We start from the raw sequence: 24867 nt of genomic DNA, 5'->3' as shown, positions 1-24867 counted from the left end.
AGAGGTAGGAAGGAATGCCATGAATTCAAGGCCACCCTGAGACTCCATAGTAAATTCCAGGTCAGCATGGGCTACAGTGAGAGTCTACCTCAAAAAACTTAAAAAAAAAAAAAAAAAAAGTACCTTGAAAAAAACCTAACCAAGGAATTGACAGATCTCTACAATGAAAACTTCAAAAAACTCAAGCAAGAAATTACAGAAGACACTAGGAAATTGAAAGACATCCCTTATGCTTGGATAGGAAGAATCAATATTGTAAAAATGTCAATCTTACCAAAGGCGATCTATACATTTAATGCAATCCCCACCAAATTCCAATGACATTCTTCACATAGATAGAAAAAAAAAATCCAAAAAATCATTTGGAAGCATAAAAAACCTCAAATATCTAAAACAATTTTGACCAACAAAAATAAGTCTGGTGGTATCACCATAACTGACTTTAACCTATACCACATATCCATAGTAACAAAAGCAGCATGGTACTGTAACAAAAACAGATATGTAGATCAATGGAACAGAATAGAGGACCCAGATGTAAGTCCGTGTAGCTATAGCCACCAGATCTTCAACAAAAATGCCAAATATATTCATTAGAGAAAAGACAGCCTCTTCAGCAAATGGTGCTGGGAAAACTGGATATGTATCTGTAGAAGGATGAAAATAGGTCTTTATCTTTCTCTATGTACAAGAATCAAGAATGAAGTCTAAGTGGACCAAAGACCTTAATATCAGACCTGAAACTCTGAAACAGATGGAGGAAAAAGTAGGGGAAACCTTTCAACATATTGGTCTTGCCAAGGACTTTCTGAATATAGCTTCAATTGCTCAGGCCATAAAGCCACAGATTAATCGCTGGAGTCTAATGAAATTACAAGCCTTTTTTAAGGCAAAAGACACTCTGAATAGAGCAAAGAGGCAACTTTCAGAATGGGAGAAAAATTTTTGCCAGCTATACATCTGATAGAGGATTAATATCTAGGATATATAAAGAACTCAAAAAATTAAATAATAAGAAATCAAAAAACCCAAAATGGGCTATGGATCTAAATAGAAAGTTCTCAAAAGAAAAAACACAGATGGCATATAAACATCAAAAAAATGTTTGACATCCCTAGTCATCAGGGAAATGCAGATTAAAACTATGTTGAGATTCTGTCTCAGTCCTGTCAGATTGACTACCATCATGAAAACAAATGAATGTAACTGCTGGAGAGGATATAGAAAAAGAGGACCACTTCTACACTGTTGGTGGGAATGTAATCTGGTTCAGTCATTATGGAAATCAGTGTGGAGGTTCCTGAGATAGCTAAAAATAGACCTACCATATGACCCAGCTATAGCACTCGTAGGCATATATCCTAAGGGCTAGTCTCATTACCTTAGAGATACTTGCTCAACCATGTTTATTTCTACTCTATTCACAATAGCTAGGGAATGGAACCAGCCTAGATGTCCCTCAACTGACGAATGGATAATGAAGATGTGGCACATTTATACAAAAGAGTTCTACTCAGCAGTAAAGAAAAATAAAGTTATGAAATTTGCAGGAAAAGGATGGATCTGGAAAGGATTATACTAAATGAGGTAACTGAGGCCCAGGAAACCAAATATCTCATGTTCTCTCTCATATGTGGATCCTAGCTACAAATAACTGGACTTCTGTGTGAGTAGGAAGAAAACTCAGTACTAGAGATATAAAGGGAACAGAAAGGGAGGAGGATTTAATAGGATGGTATTGTATATATGTAAGTGGAAGAACAGATTAATAGGGGTAAAAAGGTCTAAGTAAGGTCAGAAGAAGGGATTGAATAAGGAAAGATGGAGGGAGCGATAATCAAAATCTAAGGGGATATAAATAAGTCACAAGGAAACCTACTATTTTGGACAATGGTACACATAGGAGCCACAGATTGTTACTAGAAAATTTTCAGTGCCAGGAATAGGATATATTCCAGTGAGTTATTGGCCAGGGAGGTCCCTGATGTCCCCCAAACATTACAGGCCATTGCCAAGGCCCTTGGTTTCCCACAAGGAATAGATGGTAAGACCCTATGGCTAAAGACTCCACATACTTGGGCTGCAAGGTCACTGAGAAATCCTGCTGGAGCTGAGCTGAAAACCTCCTTCCTGTAGACCAGCTGACAGAAGGCTGTAAAAAGCCATGCTGCATGCAGTTCAATGACAGAGAAATCACCAGTGAAGATGCCCAATAGTGGACACTGCAAACTTTATATTTGGCCAGCCAGGGCACAGCCAACAGGCACAATAGTGGCATGTCTGTTATGGGGGAAACCATCTGCACTCTAATTTGACTAGAGGCCTGCTCCATGGGAGGGAATATATCCCTGATACCAAAAATCTACAACAGGAGTAGTCATGAATGTAATGTCTGCTGCTGTCTGGCTAACAGTGTATACTGTGCTCTCCAAACTGCTCAGTAAGCACTTCTCTTAATGTTCATACACATATGCTAATGCTACTCTTACTTTTGGCTAGAGAACCTTCTCTTTTCAGATGGCGGTGATCTTGGGACGACTCAGGAGGCAACATGGTGCTGAGAAGAAGTGACAGAGGAGTGCTCAGCACTGAAATATCTCAATCACACTTTCCATGGTTCAGGGTCCATTGCAGAAGAGGTAGTAGAAAGAATGTAACAGCCAAAGGAAGGGTAGGACTCCTTACAATGTATTCCTACAGGCACAAAATGGCCTGGATATCCATGACCTCAAAGTACCTGATACTACCTACAAAAGACCATCATAATAGGAAGAAAAGATCATGACATCAAAATAAAAGAGAGACTGATTGAGAATGGGAGGGGATATGATGGAGAGTGAAGTTTCAAAGGGGAAAATGAGGTTATAATTAAATCATAATTACCATGGGATACTGTTTGTAATTATAGAAGTTGTCAATAAAAAACATTTGAAAAATGTTCAAAAAAATCAAAAGAGAACACTGAAGTAGAGATGAAGAGGAGAGCAGAATCGCTGCAGTTTGTGAATTATTTGCTTCATTGTGTGTTTTCCTCTTAAAATTTGGGGAGAGCCCTTAGTCATATTTTATCTTATTTCATCCCGGTACTTATTTTCCAGGTGCTGGTGGTTGAATCCGGAGCCTTAAGTATAATAGGAACAAGTTCTCCTACTGAGCCACACCACCATTCTGGATTGCTTGAGATTTAATATCTTCTAGCACCAACCCTGGATGTGGTAAGGAGCCTCTGAGTATTTAACAAGGAATAAATAATGAAATATTAATAGAATATACAAACATTTTATAGGAAATGAGAACAAAATTATGACCAAGTTGTGGGATTTTTGACAAAAATCAAACCTTATAAAAATAAATCTTTTATGCTTGCTTTTGTAGTAGAACTAGGGAAAAAAAAATAAAGGAAGGTACCCTGCCATCATGCATGGTCAATGAAAGTAAGTATGCATTTTTCAGATCTTCCATAAGCTAAAGAACCATCTAGATCAAATTTTAGAGTATGATAAAGAAGTGAACAGTTTATAAATTATGTTGATGAAAATAAAATTCTATCCAAATTCTTACTATATAAAGGCTTTTCATGATATACCATGAAACATCAGTATTTGACCTGGAAACAAACAAACAAACAAACAAACAAGCAAACAAACAAAAAACAGAAGAGTTCCCTGAGTTTGGGCGCCCTTCCATTTGCACACAGACCTGTGTGTGGGCAAGGAATGAATGGTTACCTAGTCCTCCTGCATGGGCATCAATGAGGGAGGCTGCCACTGCAATCCCTGCAGGAAGACCCAGGTCTTTAGCTGCCTCTGCTGTGAGCCCACTTCCAAGAGAAGTTCCGGGAGGCATCACTACATTTCCTGTGTAGACATGAGAAAAAACAAATATTCATCAGTTTGGAATACATCAATCTGAACAGAGAGTTTTTTTAGGAGAACCTCTTTGTTTCCTTCACCCTGCTGGATTTTTTCAACTTCATAAAGACAGAAACCATGCAGGCAGGAAGCGTCCCTGTGCTCACTGTGTGACCTTGGTATATGTTATTGGTATGTTTGTTTAGGTCATGCCTTGGATGGTTTATAAGCTAGGTGTTACTCAAACCAGAGAAACATTCTACTAGTGGGAACATCCCAAAGGAATATAAACATAACAGCCCCTTGAAGACCAGGTGAACAATACTCCCAGAAAACCAGAACTTTTACTTTTGTTGTTGCTTCCTACCAGAGGGGGATAGGTGGAAATATTTTTTCCTAGAAACAACTTCTTAATTGTTTTTCCTAGCTGGAAAAGATGCACAGTTGAAACCGTGGAAACTTTCTGACACTACTCTTGCACAGTTGTAGAGTAAAATTTGACAGATGTTCTTTGGATTTGTGCAATGCAGTGACCCTGATATTTCAAGTGACCTTGAATTCTTACAGTCAGGCCTTCTGTTAGTTACAGATTCACTGTTTTACTCTGTGTGGGCACTGTGAGGCTGTAAAAAGCAATTCTTGTTCCCAACTTAGGTAGGAAGATGAGATAAGGACAGAGAACCACGTGAGTCAGAAGCAAATGAAATGATCCATCTGCTGCCAGGTGCTTTACCAGAGGCTGAGCACTCTCCCACATCCCAGAGAATTGCTTCTTCAGTGTAGGGATAGGGAAAGGGTTGGACCATGTGTGTGTGTGTGTGTGTGTGTGTGTGTGTGTGTGTGTGCACACGTGTGTATGTGTGTAGATCTCTTTTACCCCAAGATTCTAGTATTTTGAATGTGTGGCCAAAAATGTGTTGGTAGGGCTAGAGAGATGGCTTAGCAGTTAATGCACTTGCCTGCAAGTCTAAGGACCCAGAGTTGATTCCCAAGTACCCATGTAAGCCAGATACACTAGGTGGTGCATGCATCTGGAGTTTGTTTGCAGTGGCTAGGGTCCCTGGTATACCCATTTTCTCTATCTGCCTCTTTCTTTCTCTCTCTATCTGTCAAATAAATGTATAAATAAAGATATTTTTAATAATGCATTGGGGCTGGAGAGATGGCTTAGTGGTTAAGTGCTTGCCTGTCAAGCCTCAGGATCCCGGTTTGAGGCTCGATTCCCCAGGACCCACGTTAGCCAGATGCCCATGGGGCGCACATGTCTGGAGGTCCTTTGCAGTGGCTAGAGGCCCTGGCATGCCCATTCTCTATCCTATTGGCCTCTTTCTCTCTCTGTCTGTCACTCTCAAATAAATAAATAAATAAATAACAAAAAATTAAAAAAAATGTATTGGGAATAAAAATACCACTTGCATTGTTCAGGAAGCTCCATGGGCAGGAAAAAAAAAATACCTTAGGACCTCTGTATGTAGAAGCTGTGGCGAAGGAGCCAGGGCAGAGTGTGAATGGCTTGACCAGTTTCTTCTGAATGGGCACAGAACATCTCCACAGTGCTACACTTATATCTTTTTTTTTTTTTTAAATTTTTATTTATTTATTGAGAGTGACAGACACAGAGAGAAGGACAGATAGAGGGAGAGAGAGAGAATGGACGCGCCAGGGCTTCCAGCCTCTGCAAACGAACTCCAGACGCGTGCGCCCCCTTGTGCATCTGGCTAACGTGGGACCTGGGGAACCGAGCCTCGAACCGGGGTCCTTAGGCTTCACAGGCAAGTGCTTAACCGCTAAGCCATCTCTCCAGCCCTACACTTATATCTTGTCCACTAAACCCAGAGTTAATTTTTAAGATTAATTTCCATAGGATCGTCAACATGGAAACTCTGTTCCACCTGCATATGTAATCTCCATAACCTAAAAAGGGTCATTTCATAGAGAAAGTTCAAGATCAAAACAGAGTTAATAGGTGAGGGTTCTCTATGGAAACTGAGAACAAAAATCCTAGCTGGTAAATGAATGAATTTGCTTGTGAGCTCTCTGGGTTCACACATGAGGCTATAGAGCTTGGAGAGTAGTGTTATGATGGTTTGCTGTGGGGAGTTCTCTTAGCAGACAAGACTTCTTAAGCAAAGAACAGGACAGAAGGGAGGATGTACCCTGAGGGACTGTGCACAGAAGTGGGTAAAGCAGATGAAACACAGGCTGGGGAGGAGGCATTAGGAGTGATATGCACAACATAGCAGGCTAGAGATGCAGGCCTTACAAGTCATGCTGCAGTGCTTGGGCTTCTCCACTGACAATGCAGCAAAATACAGTGGTGTGATGTGTGCTTTTAGAAGCTCTTTCTGGAAGCATTTTAGGCTATATAGTGTGGTGGTTTGATTCAGGTGTCCCCCATACACTTAGGTGTTCTAAATGCTAGTCCCTCCAGCTGATGGAAATTGGAAATTAAAGCCTCCTGGAGGCAGTGTATTGTTGGGGGTGGGCTTATGAGTGTTATAGCCAGTTTACCCTTGCCAGTGTTTGGCACACTCTACTGTTGCTATTGTATACCTTATGCTGGCCAGGGAATGATGTCCACCCTCTGATCATGCCATTGTTTTCCCCTGCCATCATGGAACTTCTCCTAAAGTCTGTAAGCCCAAATAAATCCTTTTTCCCCCTAAAAGCTGCTCTTGATTGGGTGATTTCTGCCAGCAATGTGAAGCTGATTACAACAGTAATGTTGGTACTGAGAGTGGTGTTGCTGCTAGACACCTGACTTTGTTGCTTTGACCTTTTGGAGCTGATTTTCAAGAGGAATGTGGAAGGATTTGAAACCTTAGCCTAAGAGATGCCTTGCAGTGCTGTAAGTACAGCTTGATGGAGTATTCTAGTCAGAGTTGAAAGACCTGAATGCAGTAAGAACTATGGACTGTGAGGTTTGGCTTTTGAGGGTGAAAAGGAGCTTTGTCTGGACTGAGCTAGAAGCAGTTTCTGTGAGAGGTTTGCTGTTATACCCATGTCCTGAGAAGTTGTGAAGGGTTGCATTGTGTTGAAATTGACTGGTGTGTGCAGAAGGATATGGCACAGAAAGAAATATTTGGGCCAAAACTGCTGCCTGTTCAACTGCAATTGTATGAGATATTACAACCATTATGATTGAGCCAGCTGACCTGCACTGGGGCAACAGGAAGTATATAGACTCTTTGAAGGGGCCTGCGTGCTCAAGGAGTGTCCCATTCTTCAAAGTCTGATTTATTCTTCCCTGAATTAACAAATTGTAACCCCACCTGGTTTTACAGAATATGGGAAATGCGGGAAAAAGAGGGTCACTGAGTTTGCTATGTAGTCTTGTGTTCTGGAAACGGCCATGGGCAGTGTGAAGCAGGTTTGCTGGATGCCTGCATGGAGACTGGATGGAGCTGTGAGGATGAACTCTGGGTTGCAGTGGAGACTCAGTGGGGATGCTCAGACAATGAGACTAAGGATAGCTACTGGTACGGGTGAAGTTTCCCAGGACTGTGAGTACACTAACTGGAGGGGCAGAATTGGAAATCCACAGACTTGTTGCTTGTTAGAATTATTGGACTTGGACATTTGCCACTGGCTAGATTTGTTGGTCTTGGAACTACAGTGTTTGATGTTTGCCCTGTTTAAATATTGTATTGGTTAAATATTTCTTTGTTATGCCTAGTGCCATCTTTTGCAGCATAAGTGTTTATTCTGTGCCATTATGGTTTTAAAAAAACTTTTTGGGGATTATGGCTTAGTTAAAAGACCTTGGATTATGGAGATTTTTGAACATCATTAGGATTGATAAAACATGTGGGGACTTTACATCATGGATGGTTAGTAGTTTATGGGTGCCAGGGGCAGAATGTGGTGGTTTGATTCAGGTGTCCCCCATAAACTTAGGCATTCTGAATGCTAGTCTCCCCAGCTGATGGTAATTTGGGAATTAAAGCCTCCCGTAGGTGGTGTATTATTGGGGGCGGGCTTATGGGTGTTGTAGCCAGTTTCCCCTTGCCAGTGTTTGGCACACTCTCCTGTTGCTACTGTCCACCTGATGTTGGCCAGAGGGTGATGTCCAACATCTGCTCATGCCATTGTTTTCCTCTGCCATCATGGAGCTTCCCCTAGAGTCTGTAAGCTAAAATAAATCTTTTTTCCTAAAAGTTGCTCTTGTTCAGGTGATTTCTGCCAGCAGTGTAAAACTGACTGTAATAGTTAGCAAAGAAAAGACACTTGTGAGGTTTTTTAGTCATCAAATGAGAAATAACAAAGTCTTTTATTAAGCTAAGGTAGAGGGAGGGCTAATCAAAATCTAAGAGGACATAAATAAGTCATATGGAAATCTACTTTTTTGGACAATGAAACACACAGGAGCCACAGATGGTTACTAGAAAATTTTCAGTGCCAGGAATAGGATACCTTTCAGTGAGTTATTGGCCAGGGAGGTCCCTGATGCCCCCCAAACATTACAGGCCATTGCCAAGGCCCTTGGTTTTCCACCAGGAGTGGATGGTAAAACCCTATTGCTAAAGACTCCACATACTTAGGCTGCAAGGTCACTGAGAAACCCTGCTGGAGCTGAGCTGAAAACCTCTTCCATGTAGACCAGCTGACAGAAAGCTGGAAAAAAGTCATACTGCATGCAGTTCAATGGGAGAGAGAGAAATCACCCATGAATATACTGAACAGTGGACATGCTAGCCTTATATTTGACCAGCCAGGCCAAATGAGCCAACGGGTGCAATAGTGGCATGTTTGTTATGCGGGAAATCAACTGCCCTTTAATTTGACTGGAGGCCTGCTCCATGGGAGGGAATATATCCCTTACACTGAAAACCTGTAACAGAGGCATTCATGAGCCCTAGGGATGTAACATCTGCTGCTGTCTGGCTAAATGTATATACTATGCTCACCAAACTGCCCAGTAAGCACTTCTTTTAATGTTCATACCCATATATTAATACTACTTTCACTTTTGGTTACAGAACCTTCTCTTTTCAGATGGCAGTGATCTTGGGACGACTCAGGAGGCAACATGGTGCTGAGAAGAAGTGACAGAGGAGTGCTCAGCACTGAAATACCTCAATCACATCTTCCATGGTTCAGGGTCCATTGCGGAAGAGGAGGTGGAAAGAATATAAGAGCCAAAGGAAGAGTAGGATTCCTTAAAATGTGCTCCTCCAGACACAAAATGGCCTGGATATCCATGACCTCACAGTGCCTGACACTACCTACACAAGACCATCATAATAGGAGGAAAAGATCAAGATATCAAAATAAAAGAGAGACTGATTGAGAAGGGGGAAGGGATATGATGGGCAATGGAGTTTCAAAGGGGAAAGTGTGGCGAGGGAGGGAATTACCATGGGATATTGTTTATAATTATGGAAGTTGTGAATAAAATTAAATAAATATATAAAAAGATATGGGCAAATGAGACACAAGAACTGAACCTGTGAGAAATTTTGTTGATCAAGAAATGATAGGTCATGGTAGCAGGTTGGATGTATTCCATAGAGGGAAATCCCATGGCTTGCATTCCCCCATCAAGGAAGAACTTGCTGCCTAGCTGAGAAGACTTTGGTGGGGGGCAGACAGTGGCAGGCTGCAAGTTCCTCAGGTACCACAGAAGTATAGCTGCCCCACAGAGGGAGACCCTCTCCAAGGTTGCTGTCCCACAACTCACCAAAACACAATGGAAAGCTAGTGGGCACCCCTGGCTACAGAGCTATGCTAGGCTGTCCAGGGTATTGTAGCACCACATTGACACTCATCTTCTCTCTCAGGCAATCTGTTTCTTTCCTTTTCTCAGAGCTGATCATCCCTAGTCAACATCTGTCTCAGCTCTGCTCCCAGAGAACACAGTGCATGGCAGAGAGCTGCACTGTCAAAACAGTGGTCTAAGAACAAAAGTAAATTTTCACAGCAGTGAACAGTCCCTTTTCACCTGGAACTGCAGCCTTCAAGGTTCATCTATCAGACCTCAAGTGAGGAGCTTTATTTATCCAAGCCAGGCAGCTTACTTTTTAGGGGGTCCTTTGTAGATTCTAGATATTAGACATCTGTAGGAGGTATAACTGGTAAAATTTTTTTTTTATTCTATGTCAGAAAACAAAAAATCAAACAGTCCAATCAAACATTGGGGAAGAAAATTGAGCAGAAAATTCACAAAGGAAGAAATAAAAATGCCATTACACATTCAAAGAGATGTACAACATCTTTAGTCACCAGAGAAGGCAAATCAAAACACTTGAGATTTCATCTTCTTCAGTCAGGATGACATTCATAGAGTTGGACAAATCACTCTATGCGAGATCACTCAGGCACAGAAGACAAATGCAGTGTGCACTCTCTCATTTGTGGTTTCTAACTGGGAATAATTGGAGATAAGTGAAAATGGCAGGAAGCATCATGAATATGGCATAAAACAAGAATGAGATCAGAAGAAAGAAGAAATAGAGAGGAGAGGAGGAGTTATTTGACAGGCTAGAGGAGGGACAGAATATAGAGGATGAGACATTCTTGAAGGGGTAAGGAACAGGGAGGTTGAAGAAGGAATCACATACAGGTTAAGACAACATTATTTAGTTCCACCGAAATCCTCCTTCTGGTTAGCATTCTATAAGATATAGTCACAAATAAAGGGGAGAAGGGGGACAGACTGAATAGAAGTACCATGTAGAAAGTAGAAAAACCTCAACCTTACATGGATTCTGATCACTAAAAATCCCAGACCTGGGACACCCCCCCTCAAAGTTCATTATTGTCCAGGAATACCCATGAGGTCCCCAAACAATGTAGGCTATTGCCACATTACTTGATTACCTGCCAGAGCTAAATAATAAGACCCTATTGCTCAAGATCCCACAGGCTACAGTCACTTGAAATATCAGGGTCACTACATTGCACAAATCCAAAGAACATCTGTCAAATTTTACTCTACAACTATGCAAGAGTAGTGTCAGAAATTTTCCATGGTTTCAACTGTGCATCTTTTCCAGCTAGGAAAAACAATTAAGAAGCTGTTTCTAGGAAAAAATATTTCCACCTATCCCCCTCTGATAGGAAGCAACAACAAAAGTAAATGTTCTGGTTTTCTGGGAGTATTGTTCACCTGGTCTTCAAGGGGCTGTTATGTTTATATTCCTTTGGGATGTTTCCACTTGCAGGTCTTCAAGGAGACTGGGTGAGGTAGGGCTATCTTTTGATTTTTACTAACCTACGATTGCTCATATTCTACTTTGAACATTCCTTTCTATAGAATAATTTTAAAGGTGGTGCTTTTTTAAAGTATGGTCAGTAAATAAAGTAGGGCACATCCATTCAACAGAATCCCACATAGTCATTACAATGCATGAGGTTGAATTAAGAGATGGATCTGGAAGGAAGTAAAATAAATTAAGGGACAATGGTAGGATGGAGAATGGTGTTCAAAGTAGGATCATGGTGATTGTTTTTTTTTTTGTTAAAAAAAAAGAGTGCAAGCATTTAATCACATAAGCTTCCAGAAAATGTTCAAATATACAGATTATTGTTGTAACAGGGATTAGAGGTCAGCATATAGTACTCTTCTCTACCCTTTGTGCTGCTTCTATATTATGACCTTGTATTTCTTTTGTGATCAAAGCAAACTAGCTTAAAGTGGAGTGAAATTAAAGTTAAGGAGGTTTCTCTGCATCACTTCCCAACCCCACTCCTCAGTCTGAAGGCAGTAAAGAGACTCATGGTGACTTCCCTGTGCTTTACATCTCACTGTGTCCTCACCCTCACCTTGAGATGTCACAAAGCTATCACCGTGAAGGCTCCTGGGCTCCCTGACTTCTCATGTGGGTGTGCAGACTGGGTCTGAGTGGTCAGAAGCTGGAGTCTACAATTATCTAGTGGTTGAAGTCCCTCTTCACAGGCAGGGGCTCCTATTACACTAAACTTTCCCTACCAGTTTTTCAATTATCTATGACTAATGAGCAAGTTGGGAACAGTCTCAGACACACTCATAATCCTCTTTCCTGATGTCAGCAGCAGAAATTAATGACTATGTGGATTGCTGGGAGACAGAAAAAGCATTATTATGGTCAACAGAACTGTTATCCTCTCCAGGAAGAGGGGGAGGAGCAGGGTGTTGAATTAACTGGAAGGCTCGGTGTTTCTTTGTATTCTGACAGTGAGATGAAACCCCAGGGGAGAACTGGCTCAAAGCCCACAGAGATATGAGAGAGAGGTCTGGGCGTGGGTGGCATGTGATCCTGGTTCCTTGTGTTTAGCTCTAGGATACCAGTGCCAGCAAGTCTGGCCAAGGTCAACAGGCCAACTAGACTGCTGGAGACAGTGCTAAAGGGTGCCTGGCTCTCCAGGAGTCCTTCCAGACTGAACCCCTCAACTTTCCTTCCAGTCCAAGATTGAGGAACACAAATGAGGATTCACAACTCCTAAACAATACGCTGGAATTATTTTAAAAATTGTAAGTCTGGTGCCCTGGGTGGTTTCAAATGGTAAAGTCATAGCTTGTCACTGGTGGCACTCCAAAGTCCTGAGAAGCATGTGTCCCACAAGCTACTGGTGACAATGTTGAAAGAAATGAGAGAATCAGAAGCTTGGCCTAACCAGCATCCAAATTCTTCACAGCAACTTCAGTTCTCCTGGGCAGGTCAGCTCTGGAAATTTTCCAGACCTGTTACAACAGACAAAACACTGCAGTACTTCTTGCTCCCAAATTAGAGTTACACATATCCAGAAAAATTGACTTAACTAGAAAAACTAGCAGGAACCCAAATCTGATATGCTCTACCACCTGTTAAAAGATAGCCTCTAAAAATCCTCTCATTTTTAGCTAGGAATTAAATTCTATTTTACATTAACAATTTCATATAAAACTTTATGATATCTTATCACTTATTAAAGAAATGGTTACCAAATTTCTGCTCTATGCCATGCACTGCTCCAGAGTAGAAAATACATGAAAGACCAAGACAAATGAAATCCCTACCTGTAGGCATCTTACTCTCAAGCAGACACTGGCCTGTGTGAAGCATGCTGCATAATTGACTTGTCTTGTTAGTGCCTGTGTTGTTTAGACTGTTTGACATAATACTATATCCCTGACTTTGTATACTGACCTACAGTAAATTTTAACACATTAACACACCATATATTTTAAATCCATCTCTATCTATCTCCCCTAATAGAGAATAGCTCAGAGACTATTTTATTTATCTCTGCATCCATTTCCCCTTACTTCCAACAATGTGTATAAGTTTTCAGTACTGTTTTAACAGATCAATCAGTATGGGCAAAGAAAATTAAACATACTCACAAAGCACACATAATCAATACATACAAAAAGATTAAACATACACAAAAATGATGCTGAGCATCAGCTGAGATGCACCTAGTTTAACTCTTGGTCATAAATGTTACTGGGATAAGGAACATACTTCCTAGTCTAACTCCATCAATGGAGCAGTCTCCCCTGTGACTCAGGGACAATGGAAGATGCCAAGGGTAATCCAAGGGCTCATGAAATGACTGACCAGCAGGTTCATGCCTGTCACTAGGTATAGGGGATGCTATGGTGGCCAGAAACCATGGATATACAGTTCTTATGGAACAGAGCCATCAATGACCCCCAGCCTTCACAAGCCTTGTTCAAGTAGTACTCCAGCAAGCAGCTATAACTATTGTGGGTCAGTGAGCTGAAGAGCAGTGCATACAACTCATATTTTAACAAAAGAGACTATAAGAGTAATTGTGCCTGCATGTTGAAGTGGATAAGCCTTCAGTTATTGCTTATGAACTCCTCAGCTGCAATTGCCTTATATGCTAGTAATGAAACAATAGCATGAGGAATCATTTCGGCTCACAAATTAGATTCTACATATAGAATCCATTATTTTATGGTTATACAAAAAAGCATAAAACATTCACAGAACTTTTTCAGCCACCTATGGAATGAGGGATAGGATCAGGTTTGGGATTTGACTCCATACAGATTCTGGGATTTTCTTAATACACCATGAGGTTTGAGAGGGACAGTTAGGTATGGACCGAGGGCATATGAGGAAGACAGCTTCTCTGCGCAAGGCTCTTCTCTGTAGGCTCTTTCATGGGACAAAAGCACCAGAGCCAGGGAATTTTAACATGATAACTCAGAGTTTCTCCCTCTCATCACCTCTTTTTTCCCTCTCTGTTCCCTACAGAGACAGAAGATTCCAAATCGCATTGAAGACCATGAACTTCAGAGTATTCCTTTTGTAGCTAACTCTGGGTGTTAACCAGCCATGAAAAGAGGAGTTAGACTGGCCTGGGCTCCTGACTCAAGGCAAGCTTCCTCCACATTTCTAACATGCTGCTCAAGCAGAGCCATTCTAGACCCTCCCTCAAATGGAGCAAGATGTTCCCCTAAGCCAGGACCATATGTCACCTGGAGTTTAGGACAGCTGACAAAATCCAACAGATTTCAAAGGTATGGGAAGCAACTCTGAACTACTCAGAGCACATACTGTTGTAAGTCTTCAGTGTGGAACCACCCACTTTGGCATTCATAGTGACCTATCCTCTAGACAACTGCTGATGCGCTCCCTGTTCTCACCTAGCTCATGGCCACCTCCAAAGAGCCCTCCCTCGGCACACCATGTTAATTGCACCTCTGAAACCTGTTGGAGTCCAAATCTCCAGAACTCATGTAAACACATGAGCATGGTCTTGTACATCTAGAACCCTAGTTGATGGGAGAATTGCTGAGGTTCACAAATAGCTAGTTCCAGAATAAGCAAGACTCCATTACAAGGAAAGAAGGCAAGTGAGTGATGGAGTGCAATAACAGATTTTCTCCTTTGGCCACTGCAAGTGACTACACGGGATGTTGCATCAGCATATACATATGCATACACCACACACATACCAGTCGATATACTTCTCACACACAGACAAAAGAAAACAGTCTCTGCACAGAGAGTTCCCCCACTTCTTGGAAAAGGCACATTTAGGAAATCATGAAAATCTTTTAGCTATCATTTTGCTGTAGATGCTACAAGGTTTAAAGCAGTGGTTTCCATTCCATTGTTCACAATCCAGGGGAAAAAAATCAAACAAAGAAATCAGAGACTGATGTTAAGTTTTTCAAGTTTCAAATTATGTTCTACTGACATGTTGAAAACAAGCCCCAGATACAGGGTTATTTAACAGGAATGTTTCATCACTAATAAGAAAAAATGTTCTCAAAATAGAAAGCATTCTTGAGGTTACTGACCTCGGCACAGCCCAGTGAACTGTTTGGTCAGGGGCCAGTGTGAATGACAATCTGTACTCTGTTTACACATTGCTGGTTTACAAATAATAACAGTGTTTTGAAAATGGATGAGTCCAGAGGATGTCAATCAGTAACCTCAAGAGAAAGCCAGCTAGCAGTGGGGCTGATGTTAACCCTTTGAGGCCTTACATCTGGTGATTCAAGACATCTGGGGCTTTTCTATTATGTAGGCCAAATTTGAGTCAGGTAAATGTCCTTTTTTCCCCCACTTTCCAACCAAATGTCTGAGATTCCCAGAAAGAAAGACAGTCTTTTGCTCTCACTGCAAATAAACTAAACTACATTCACCCCTGTAGGACAGGATTAGTGGTTCATTCTCAATAAATACAAAATTACATGTTTCTCTTTTCAACTATTTTACCTATGGGGGGATATTTTGCACTGTTGTGTAAAGCATTCTATTTAATCTTAGAAATGTTCTTGTTTAAAAGTCTACTCCTCACATTCTTAACAGAGAGGAGTGTGCTATCATGAAGAGTGATTTCAGCAGAAGGATGGTCTGGCTCTGACTCCCTGCATCTACCTCCCTGGCTTTCAGGCCTTACATTCTCAACTCAGTTTCTTTGTAGATATACATTGTAAAACCCACCTATAAGGGGAACTGACAAGAGCCAAAATCACTTGCCCTTAGAGTTTGTGTTGGGTTCTTCCATGCCTAGTACTGAGAGATACCAGAGGATACAGTATTTGTCCAGACATCAAGGAAGGCAGGATTCAGGAGAAGGAGATATACAGCCCATGTTTACTGTGCTGCAATGAAAAGAATAGTGTGTAACATGGGCCATGCCTTTAATCAGGATTTTCAACACAATTATATGAACTCCAGCTACAACTGATTTATAAAGAGAAAGACAAATTTGTATAAGGAAGGCCATGTCTGAAACGTCTCCTATGCTTTAACCCTGCTGTCCAGCATACACTGGAATTTTTTCTAATCAAATTTGTTTAAAGAATTCATGTGGCTATTAACGACTGATCATCCATCTTTTATGATTATGTGGCTGCTCAGAAAAGCAGGGAAAGATACACCAATCAAATTTTATTGACAAAACTAAACAGCATAGAAGCAGCATTCAAAATACTCTGTGTGTGTGTGTGTGTGTGTGTGTGTGTGTGTATGTGTGTGTGTTTGTGTATGTAATTCTTAAAGTGAGGTACACACATACATACATGAATAAAGCGAGGCACATGTGCACATGAAGAAAGTGGAATACACACACATACATGAGTAAGGCAGAGGGGATTTCAGAACACTTGCTGCACAGAGGAGCTGCTGTTCAGAAGCCTCTGGGGTGTATAGGCTACAAATAAATACTGTACACACAGACAAAAGGGTTAAGGCTGTCATTGTTTAGTTTTACTAATGAAATACCACCTTCTTTACCCACCCCATATTTCATCCAAACTCAGAAACATTTTACCTATTTGAAGGGCATCTGCTTGTGCTTTTAAAGCATCCTCAAATAATCAAAACTCTTTATTTTTTACCCTCATGAGATCTTCTATAACACTGGTGTGTAATTCTTCTCTGCTTCATATAGAGCAGGAATAACTTAAGAGTGATGGAGGCATGAGTTCTTGTACATCAGGGATCCAGATTTAGGGGCTGAGGAACAGAGGATGCCTTCTAGAACTTGAGCCCTGGTGAAAGACTCCTTAGGTGGAGGCATAAAAATAAGTATGGCAATTTGCCTTGAAAAACAGATGCTCTTCTCTTAGGCATCTGTAATATATCAGAAAGTGAACAGCAAAAAGTGCCCACCTATAAGCAAAAAGAAAAAAGGAAGGAAGGAAGGAAGGAAGAAAGGAAGGAAGGAAGGAAGGAAGGAAGGGAGAGAGGAAAGAAAGAAAGAAAGAAAGAAAGAACAAAAGAAAGAAAGGGTGAAGGAAGACATTTTCTCCAAGGAGAGGGTAATCTGTCAAGCTGACATTTAGCCAAGATATTGGAATCAAATTCCTGAAGCAATGGGAATATATTAGAAGAAGGTTTCAAAAATTATGCTGTAATTAGTAACATATATATATTATATGTCATATATGATATATAATATAGAGTGTTATATATAACACATAATTTTATATATAACATTATATATAATTTATTATCTGGGGTAGGGTTGCCATATGAATCTTGGGAGAAGTGCTCAAGTGATAAGAAATGGAAGCTTCAAGCTTTATAAATGAAACAAAATCTAATTTCTCCATTTTTAAACTCTCATTCTTTGGACACAGGATTTGGAAAATTGAACAGACTTCAGGCATAGTGACAAATGGTGGCTGGCTCCAAGCCTAGAAATGTCTCTAGCAATCTTGCCCTTTTACCCTGGCCAAAGAAGGGCTTCCAGAGAGAGCACTAAAGGTAGCTGGACTCAGCTCCAGTCTCAAACAGACTCTGGCTCCAAGCTAGGAGGAAAACAGCTGAGCAGGTCACCTATTGGAGATGTTTTCAGGAAAGACATATGGGATCATGCCTTTGGAAAGTGACCAGGGGTGGATATGCACAAAGCCAGTCTTCTAGGCCCTGGCTTTATGATCAGAACTGACTTTAAGAAAGTTATTTACTGGGCTAGAGAAATGGCTTAGTGGTTAAGTGCTTGCTTGTGAAGCCTAAGGACCCTGGTTCGAGGCTTGATTATCCAGGACCCACGTTAGCCAGATGCACAAGGGGACACACGCATCTGGAGTTCGTTTGCAGTGGCTGGAAGCCCTGGAGCACCCATTCTCTCTCTCTCTCTCTCTCTCTCTCTCTCTCTCTTTCTCTATCTATCTATCTCACTCTTTTTCTCTCTGTCAGTCTCAAATAAATAAATAAAAATGAACAAAAAAAGAAAAAAAAAGAAAATTATTTTCTTTTCTAAGAGACAGAGAGAAACAGAAGCAGAAAATGAAAGAGAGAGAAGAGAGAGTATGGGCATGTCAGGGCTTTCTGCCAACGCAAACAAACTACAGACATATGCACCACTTTGTGCATCTAAGTTATTATATGGGTACTGGGGAATCAAACCCAGCTTTCTGGCTTTGTAAGCAAGCTCCTTTTACAGCTGAGCTCTCTCTCTAGCTCCAAAATGGCTTTTTAAAAGGCAAATACAAGAACATGAAATAATTATCAACTGTGGCTTTTCTTCACTGTACAAAGACAATGAAACTTCATGGCAGATATTATAAATATAATGAAATTAGAAGAAAAATGTTTGGCTCAATTTTTCTTCTCCCAGAGAATAAAATATTAGAAATTCAGCTAGAGAGATGGCTTATCAGTTAAGATGCTTTCCTGCAAATCCAAAGGACCCAGGTTCAATTCCCCAGGACCCCAGTAAGCCAGATGCACAAGGTGGCCCATGCATCTAGAGTTCATTTGCAGTGGCTGTAGGCCTTTGGTCTAACCATTATCCCTATCTCCCTCTTTTGCTCTCTCTCAAATAAATAAAATTAAATTAAAAAAAATAATGGAAAGTATAATACAGTATACTAAAATATTAAGGTATTCTTGCCTTCAATTTTATGTAGGAGGGATAGAACATTTATGCAACCTCACAGTATCCCTTTTAAACTCAATGGGTTTTGTTTTACCTTTACAATTTCTCCTATATGAGAAGTGAATAATATAGAATAGAGAATTTAAAACAACCTGATATACTTCCAATCATTTGACCAATTTTCAATAATGTTTTCTCTCCTATGTGAACAAAGTTACATATAGGTAAAGCATGGGATGAGGAAAGGTGCTAAGTTGTACTAGTACCAACGTGCCAACTGTGATCCACGCAGCTCTCACATCACTTAAATTCAACCCTGTGCGAGAAAGAAGACAGCTCTATGACTCAAGAAAGTAAAATGCTCCACCAACTTGTAACTTGTATGAAGCCTGGTTTAAAATACACAGTGTGATTTGAATTTGAATTGAGCTGTTTAAGGTATGAAGCCTCTTCCTGTTCTACCAATAAGTGAGACAAAAACCTGACTTCCCAATGCCTAGAGGGAGCTATGATTAGCACACCCTGTCCTGGTGACACCCTCATATCATGCTTGCAAATTCTATTACTAACACTGTGCTCACAGCCTCAGGTTTGACTCTCTACTAGAAGACTAATTCATTCCCTGGATCTATAGCCAATGTCTATAATACACATCCACAGGCAGACACCATCTAGCAGAAGTGCAATTAATCCTACTAATTTCTACCTCATTTCTCTTGTATTTCATTACCTACAAGATAAGTTCACACTTGAGATTTTTCCCTTGTATAAAGAATCACCTGTACTAAAGACTGAAAATAAAACCTTTGAACTTTGAGGAGGTAAAATTCTTTCCCTGAGGCCAGTAGCAAAAAGACTTAGAGCCAGTCACTCAATCCCTGGAGGCTGCTATTAGTAGCTCCATTCTTCAGATGGGGAAAGTGAGCTCGCAGCTGATGAGTGGTAAAGCTGGGAACTGGTTGTAAACCCTACTCTAACATCTTTACCTTCCCATTGCTTAATTAGCAGATTTATTCACAACCAAATCAAACATCAAGGACAAAAAGGAAGGGAGGAAGGGCAGAAAGGAGGAAGAGGAAGGGCAAGGTATTTAGTATGCACTTTTCCAAAGCTGATTTACCCCATTAGTTGCTTAATCCCCTCAGTTTTTCCATTACTCTGATTAGACTGACATTATTACAGTAAGATCTCCAATCCCTGAAAGAGAATCTCTGTGGCAGGGCCCTGCCAGGCTCTTCCAGGTGGTTCAGGTGAACAGTCTGCCAAGAGCCTTGGAAAGCATCAACAGTTAGCCCCATGCCTGACTTCTTTTCAATGGTTACCAAGTAAGTTTCTAGAACTGCTATTTTTTAAAGGTACCATGAAATTTTCTGAATAAACAGAAGTGAGCAAGAATCTCCAGAAAATACATTTTGACAACTAGAACATTTTATGGCATCATGTATGGATACATGAAGTCTTATCTGCAACCCTGCTTTCATCAACTACCTCTTTCCTGAACAGCTAAATGACTTTGGTCAAGCTATTCTCCAGTTCCTGTCCTTCATTTCTAAAATAGAGTTGGTAATATATTTTTAGAAGTATGAAAATTAAAAATTGCAACTTTTGGATATGTACATAGTAAGTGCCAGACAGGAAGAGATTCCTTTTATTAATTATCTAGTGACAGTGACAAGAAGCCAACTGCTGTAAAATCTCTATTGTCTCAAGTGGCATGGGTGGATGCACAGGATCTGATTCCCTGTGTTTCGCTGTGTATTATAATGGCTCTTGAAGAGAACTGTGACAACCTGTAATTATGCTACCTTACAAAAATCAGATGTGAAAGTGATCTTAGAAGAATATACAGGGGGGAAATGGAGAGTCACTGTGTGAGTATTCATAAACAATAAGAAGACAGAAATAGTGGGGCCATGTCATCAAAGTTGTGGGTATTAATAGGAAATTCACCTTCCAGGAGTTGGAGCCAACTGATAAGAGAAAATTATACACAAACAGGGGCTCTGTCTGGCCTGCCCGAGACAGGGCTGTGTGATGTATGAAGCAGCAAGATGAGAAAGGGAGAAACAAAGGTAAGCCCGCCAGCAAGAGAGGAAGATTTCTGACTCATGAACTTTGGGGACATACTCTGAAATAATAACGAAACCTCTTTTAAATAGAATCATACAATGTATTTTATGTCACTTAATAAAATGTCCCTAGGGTTCATCCAAGTTACAGTATATGTCAGAATTTCTTTCCTTTTGAGGATTGAGCAGTATTTAACTGTATTTATGTACCCCGTTTTAAAATCCATTCACCTATCAATGGATATATGAACTGCTTCCAACTTTTGGCAATTATGAATAATTCTATGCACAAATTTCTCTTTGAGCCTCTGCTCTCAATTCCCTGGGTACATGTAGAGAGTAGGATCTTAGTTAATGTTGAACTGTGTTTTTCACTTTTTGAGGAATCACTATACTCTTTCTATGGCCCCAACATCATTTTCCATAATACTTAGCAGGGTACAAGGCTAATATCACTCTCCATCTTCACCAACACTTGCTTTTTTTCTGTTGTTGTTTTGCATTCAATGATAGCTATTCTAGCAGGTATAAAGTAAAAGGAACATGAAAACCTATCACATAAAAATGAGAAAAAATAGTAACAGCAACAACATTGAAGTTAAGCAGTAGAGGGATGAATGGTAACCAATTTAGCAGTCCTGAGCAACCTAAATTCTATGCTTGTTGTGAGAAAAACTAAAAAGTAACCCAATTTCCCTGCAGAACCCTTAAAGACTCACGGCACCAATTGCACCTGGTATCTCTAGAAGTGACAATAAAATGGAGCTGAATCCAAGACAGTGGAATGAAAGTGTGCTTAATTATCAAGGCAGGCTCAGTGCAGTCTTGATACTTCATTAATTATTGTTTGTTTTTCTACCTGGTAAAAGTATGATGACTTATGCACTGGGAACAGGAAAAGAAAAAGTTCCTGGGTAGTGGATGCAAAGCAGTTGAAAGCAGAAAGGTCAGAGTGGAATGGAACAAACAGCCAAGTTTTCATAATGAACATATAGCCTTCAAACCTCTTTCCCTAAGGTCTAAGCGAGGCTTATATTACTGCAACCAGGTACTTAAAGTATCTATGATTCAATTAAAATAAGAGAAGAGAACTAAAGATACTGGTAAAGGATTTCCCTATTACACAGCCACTGGAATAACCTTCCACCATTGAGGACCAGTGATAAAAAGGCTTGTGTATGTAGACAAGTGTCCAATCAGCCTATTATTACTGCCACATTTGTAACACCTGACCACCTGGAGAGAACCTCAAAAAGGGAAGTCAAAAGTACACAGAAGTATATAGGTTAAAATGTTAATGGAACTTTTAAGAAGTAGAAGAAACAGACTACACAAATAAATAAAACCCTTGAGGCATATATTAGAATGGAGAACAAGGATAAAGCCCACAAATAAATGGCAGTAGCTTTGGCAAAATGGGAGGGAGAAAAGTGGAAACTAATCTGGAAAGTGGCTCTTAAACAATTTTGAGATTTGAAATGTTATTATTTATTTTTACCATCCTAAATATATTACCATTTCCATAAAGAATTCTAGAATTTGGGGAGATGAGATCTCAGGAAATGGAGTAACTGAGTTTTCTTTAATTCAATGAAATATAATTATTATAATTAAAAATATTATTTTTATTTATTTATTTGACAGAGAAAGAGAGAGAGAAGGGGGGGACGGGGCACACTAAGGCCTCCAGCTACTGCAAACGAACTTCAGACATGTGTGCCCTCTTGTGCATCTGCCAGTGCAGATCCTGGGTATTTGAACCTAGGTCCTTTGGCTTTGCAGGCAAATGCCTTAACTGCTAAGCCATCACTCCAGCCCTAATCATTATAATTTTATAGGATGAAAGGTAGATACAGATTTGGGAGATGACTCTTGTGGCTTAAAATAAAAGAGGAAATCAGTCTCTCTCACTGAACACAGAGCTGCCATTTTTTGGTCATACTAGCTGACAGTGAGCCTCAATGATTCTCTGGTCTCTGTTCCCCACAAAATTAATGACTTACAAGTTTGCATATCCATGCCCAGCTGTTTAGGTTATTGGTGAGCTATTGAACTTGGGGTAAAGAGGGCATCTCAGTCCCTTTATGCAACAAACTGAGCCATCTCCCCAGTCCCCAATAGTATTCAAATGTTCTTACCTTTTTAAAGATATGGATAATTCACAGAATATATATATAACATGAGTGAAAGAGTACTTCAAATAGAAATGATGTACTACTTTCTATTGCATTGTAATCTTTACAACCTTACAAACTGTTGAAAATGTAATTTACCATAATCTTTCTGGGGAGTAATTTGTGTTAAAAAATGTTTTTATCTTTTGGCTTAGTAAACCTATAACTGAAATCAACCTTAACAAATTATATAAACTACAGACAAAGGTGCACATAAAAATACCTGCAACAATCATAAATTTAGAGAAATAATTAGAAACAGAATTAATTACAAAAATAGAAACATAAAAAGAAATAAAAATAATGAAAATATATAAAGGTATATGTTGTTATATCATGTTATAAAGTAAGTTGAAAACGTGAAATGTTTGGGCTGCAGAAATGGCTTAGCAGTTACGGCACTTTCCTACAAAGCCAAAGGACCCAGGTTCAATTCCCCAGGACCCACATAAACCAGATGCACATGGTGGGACATATGTCTGGAGTTCATCTGCAGTGGCTGGAGGCCCTGGTATGCCCATTCTCTGTCTCTCTCTGCCCCTTCCTTCCTTCCTTCCTTCCTTCCTTCCTTCCTTCCTTCCTTCCTTCCTTCCTTCCTTCCTTTCTTTCCTTCCTTCCTTCCTTTCTCTCTCTGCCTTTTTAGCTCAAATAAATAAACAAAAGAAAATACTTAAAAAGTGAAGTTTTAATGACATGCATATATAATATATACATATTCATATAATATACATTATATATGCACACCAGCATTAAAAAGCTGAAAAAATATACCAAAATGTGGACATTTCTTGAGGGGAATGCTAGATAATTTTTTTTATTTTCTAAGTTTTCCACAATAAATGTGCATTACATATAATCAGAAATAAGAAACAGTTTAAAGTGTATTTTTAACTCATCATTCCATTCCTGCCATCTGTAGGATGCACACAGTACACACAGTAGGCAGAACATCCTGCTGTGTTTCCACATACACTTGTGTCATAATATTTATGTACATGAGAAGAAAACTAAATTTATTAAATGTCTAAACTTAAAGGTTTAAAAATATCATAGGATTATTTGGTGAGAATGTGTGCTATTAAATCAAGGCTCATAAAGAACACAATAGAAAAATGGAAATATGAGTGTGGTGGTTTGAACTTGAAATCCACCATAGTCTCATGTGTTTCAAAACCTAAGCTCCAGCTGCTGGAGGTGTTTGTGATGGTTGTGGAACCCTTACAAGGGCCTTGCTGGAAGAAGTTGGTCACTGGCCCCTGGCTTTGAGGTTTCATTGTCCAGCCCCGCCCTTACTGTTCTTCCTGTATTTCGTGTCTATCAGAATGACAAAGACTTCCAGGTCTAGCCTGCCAGGCTTTCCCACCACAATGGACTCTCTTCTCTGGAGCTGTACACCAAATGTAAGCATTTTCTTCCATAAATACTTCTGGAAAGTATTTTGTCCCACAAACAAGAGAGTAATTGATACAATGAATATGCAAGAATGTGACTTAAAACTTCAGAACACATGCTAGCACAGAAAGCAGGGTTCCAATTGAGCTAAATACATAATGAAAAAAGGCAATGTGAAGTAAAATTGGGAATTTAAGAATTGTGACATTTCTATTTATGCTTAAATTTACTATTGATATTTTCTTTAGCTACTTTTATTTCTAGGCTTCTTTTGAAAATTAAAAACAATTAAGGAGATGTTTCTATTGATGTTAACAGGAACCAACATGACTACACTCAGGGTCCTATGTTAGTGACATTCACCTAGGAAAATGCCTCAGTCACAGTGAGGTTGAGCAATTAGTATGGAGAAGAGCATTTAGAGGTGAGAGCTATTGGGAATACACCTTTGAGGAGGTGGTGATGAGCCACCATGATCTTGAGCTCGTGGGGCCCTAGGTGGTTCAAATGTCTGAAGGATAGTCAGCTTTGGGCTGTATCATCACAAGTGCAGGAAGATGGCATTTTTACACAGCTGCCAGGCATGCCTCAGCAGGCAGTAACAGG

General features: G+C 40.0%; 1 protein-coding gene across 9 annotated transcripts in view; it reads right to left on the bottom strand.

Annotated features, from left to right (window-relative positions):
• The window catches only part of Fggy (FGGY carbohydrate kinase domain containing), a 492311-nt gene that overhangs the window by 214356 nt on the left and 253088 nt on the right, over positions 1 to 24867 (bottom strand). For all 9 annotated transcript variants that reach the window (XM_045151276.1, XM_045151274.1, XM_045151282.1 and 6 more), the window contains one exon: positions 3729 to 3857. In XM_045151276.1, the coding sequence (XP_045007211.1) occupies positions 3729 to 3857 (129 nt within the window). The remainder of the gene's footprint in view (positions 1 to 3728; positions 3858 to 24867) is intronic.

Source organism: Jaculus jaculus, chromosome 5 (genome assembly GCF_020740685.1).
Source record: "Jaculus jaculus isolate mJacJac1 chromosome 5, mJacJac1.mat.Y.cur, whole genome shotgun sequence".
Lineage (NCBI taxonomy): Eukaryota > Metazoa > Chordata > Mammalia > Rodentia > Dipodidae > Jaculus > Jaculus jaculus.
Note: the sequence above shows the minus strand (reverse complement) of the source record. Positions and strands in the feature narration are given on the sequence as shown.